Source organism: Arachis ipaensis, chromosome B05 (genome assembly GCF_000816755.2).
Source record: "Arachis ipaensis cultivar K30076 chromosome B05, Araip1.1, whole genome shotgun sequence".
Taxonomy (NCBI): Eukaryota; Viridiplantae; Streptophyta; class Magnoliopsida; order Fabales; family Fabaceae; genus Arachis; species Arachis ipaensis.
Window position 1 is genome coordinate 15,036,500 of NC_029789.2, and position 3,315 is coordinate 15,039,814.

At 34.4% G+C, this 3,315-nt stretch overlaps 1 protein-coding gene across 2 annotated transcripts in view; it reads left to right on the plus strand.

The window, feature by feature from the left end:
- LOC107643055 (DNA mismatch repair protein MSH4) overlaps nucleotides 169–3,315 on the plus strand; it is an 8,092-nt gene continuing 4,945 nt past the window's right edge. The window contains exons 1-8 of one of the 2 annotated variants that reach the window (XM_021123126.1): nucleotides 169–621; nucleotides 1,033–1,236; nucleotides 1,486–1,521; nucleotides 1,620–1,732; nucleotides 2,004–2,049; nucleotides 2,434–2,480; nucleotides 3,018–3,125; nucleotides 3,195–3,270. In XM_021123126.1, the coding sequence (XP_020978785.1) occupies nucleotides 556–621; nucleotides 1,033–1,236; nucleotides 1,486–1,521; nucleotides 1,620–1,732; nucleotides 2,004–2,049; nucleotides 2,434–2,480; nucleotides 3,018–3,125; nucleotides 3,195–3,270 (696 nt within the window). In that variant the 5' untranslated portion in view covers nucleotides 169–555. The remainder of the gene's footprint in view (nucleotides 622–1,032; nucleotides 1,237–1,485; nucleotides 1,522–1,619; nucleotides 1,733–2,003; nucleotides 2,050–2,433; nucleotides 2,481–3,017; nucleotides 3,126–3,194; nucleotides 3,271–3,315) is intronic. The other variant, XM_016346599.2, reaches the window with a different exon arrangement.

Below are 3,315 nucleotides of genomic sequence, written 5' to 3' on the forward strand. Positions count from 1 at the left end.
AAATTATTTTTAAATATTTTTATTGATAATAAAATTTAAATATATTTTTGTCAATAATAAAATTATTTAATTATATTTTTGATAGTTTATCCAAAATAAAACACATAGTGTAACTTCTTTTTTAAATTGTTATATCTTTTTCTCTTTGTTCAAAAAAGCGGTTACTTTTTTGAATTCGCTCTACGGTATCTGAATTTTTTGGTTTCCATCGTCATCACCAGTACGTTTTTTTAATGTAAAAATCGTTCATTTCAAGCTTTTAGCTTGTTTCAGATCACAGGTATTCCACAGGGTTCTTGAACAATGCAGAGTTTCCAGGGATTCCAAAACTGCAGCAAAAACCCATGCAAGGGTTGTAGTACTTGAGTATTCAGTTGGTTTGTTATTTTTATTTATTTTCTTTTCTTTTTTAAAAAAGAGATATCTGGTAAGCGGCTTGAGGGATTTAAAACGTCCCAGCGGGAACTCGCTACATCTTCAGCTCATGGAACGTGTGCATCATCGACGCTACTATTAGTATCATTTGGCAAGGCGTACAACAGAATTTGCCACGCAATGGAAGACGCCATTGGAGAGGGTTCCAGCTTCGTCATCGGGATCATCGAAAATAGAGCCAAAGAGGTTACGATCTTCGATTCTCTCTCAAACTTTCTTTTCGTGTTTTATTTTTGCTCCAACTTTTCTAATCCGTATATTCCTTTCTCCCTATTGATTATTGTTTGGTTTTGAAATTTCTATGTTTGTAGTGGTTGATTATCCGAAGGGTATATAAGCTCCATGTTTAACTAGTCTTTATTCATTAATCTACATTCTAGATCTGCGCGCCAGTAGGAATCTCAATAAAGGAATAGTTAGAAAGACAAATGTAAATTTGATTCTCAGTTAGCAATGTCAACGAAGTGCAGTAGTATAGTTGTTTTAGCATACAGTTTGTGTTATTTGGGCTATAATTCGTCTTAAATGAATATATTCTACTTTTGCTTAATTTTCTATTCATCAGTAAATGAGATTTATATTGCCTAACTGGAACAGGTTGGACTAGCTGCTCTTGATTTAAGGTCCGCTTCCTTGCATCTATCTCAATATATTGAAACTAGCAGTTCATATCAAAACACAAAGACGTTGCTTCATTTCTATGATCCCATTGTGATCATTATTCCTCCAAACAAGTTAGCATCCAATTCCGCAGCTGCAGTTACAGAATTGGTTGATAGATTTTATGCATCAGTCAAGAAGGTAATATCTATAAGTCTTGAGGGACTAATACCTGAAAAAGAGAAAAAAGAGTTTTATAAGGCTTTGGACTCTCCTATCATATTAGCTAGCTTTTGTAGTGATAGTTTTTCCATAGTCTTGTAGCTCATTGCAATCTTTTTCCCTCTCTCACTACATCCTTCTCCCATTGTTGTGCTTTGGATGCAAAACAATATTGTTGACATCTTTGTAGTACAATGTTTATTTTATGATGAGTTCTTTTATGTGCAGGTAGTTTCGGCCCGCGGTTGTTTCGATGACACAAAGGTTTCCACACATGCTTTTTAGCTCTTCAGTTTACTTCAAGATTTAGGTTGTTGTAACAACTTTTTTCTGGTAAATGCTACTGAACCTTTATTTTATAGGGTGCTATCTTAGTAAAGAACCTAGCTACTAAGGAGCCTTCAGCACTTGGTCTGGACACGTATTACAAGCAGTATTATCTATGCTTGGCGGCGGCGGCTGCCACTATTAAGTGGTATTCCCAATACTCAGTCAATATAAATCTTGGTGATCCCTCGTTAGTGATGTCTAAAACCTGAATATTAAAAATTGTTTTCCTTGATATTGAAGCTTGAGTTTTTCGTGTATAATGCTTTCTTAGTTCTACTGCACTAGTCATCTTTCTTATTAGATTTTCTTTTCTTGAAAGGTTATGAACACTAACATCCATATGTTTATGTAAGTATTGATCCTCATTTTCCTAGTGTTTGATTGCCTGCAATTAAATTTCGACTGTACATGCACAGGATGGAAGCAGAAAAAGGGGTCGTTATTACAAATCACTCGTTATCAGTATGTGTTCTATTTCGCATTGTTGTTCCCTCATTTATTCTTTCCTGTTTCAATTAATTTGAAGTCAGTATTGTTTATCTTATCACTGGCATTCCCTGAATCTTGAAAAAAAAATTGTATAGGTCACTTACCTATACAACTTCATAGTTTGAACTTCAACTCTTTACACACTTGAAGTCTGCTGCAAATCTAAACATTATAAACGTCTGATTATTGCCATTCATTGGGTTGTTAATGTTCTTTAGGCCAGTGATCAATGTCAAAAATCTAATTCTTTAACCAGAGAACTCCCGTATTTAATTTTTATATTGATTTAATCTGCACCTAATTCTTGTGGGATGAATACTGCTTATTTTTGCTCTTCAATGCATTTCACTATCTCAGGTCACCTTTAATGGATCGTTTGATCACATGAATATTGATGCAACCAGGTACCTACTTTTTCTGAGGGGATAACTGCTTCTTACTGGGAGATACTTCTCTATTGTTTTTTTACATGTACTATAAGTCAAAACCGACTCAAGGCTCATTTCTTGTTAAAGACCGATGCAGTTTTTCACTTTTCCTTTGTTCAGTTTATTCATTTATTGTTGCTTTTATTTCACTGAAACTCTTTTACATTTTGTGGAGCATATTTCGATTATTAGTTGTGATTTGAAAGTGATAACTATTTTGGGATTTTGTGATACTGTAGGAAACACTCAATTATCAACAGGAACCGATTCCTATATGTTAAATTGAACAACAAATGTATCGTGCTCCTGAAAGGAAATTATTAAATCATATTTTGATCTATAAATATGCCATGAAATCACTTTTGACTACTGTGTGTTAACGGATAGGACTGTTTGCCCCCTTTGGATTAAAAAACAGGATACATTTTTTTGTAAGATATTCTTTCAGTAACAAAATATTCATACGGCATCTGTTTTATGCTAACGGATTCTGTGGTCAAAATACAATGGCAGTGTTCAAAATTTGGAAATTATTGAACCATTTCACTCTGCCTTATTGGGAACTAGCAACAAGAAGAGAAGTTTGTTTCACATGCTAAAGACAACTAAAACTATTGGAGGGTATGTGGTGGATCAACACTAGTTTCCTGATGCAGAAGATCCAGTTTGACATTGTATTTGTACCTCCAGGACTAGGCTCCTCCGTGCCAATCTGTTGCAGCCACTAAAAGACATTGAAACAATCAATGCTCGTCTTGATTGCCTGGTTAGTGTTTATCACGTTGATTCAAGCTTCTGTTTTGAACTTTGC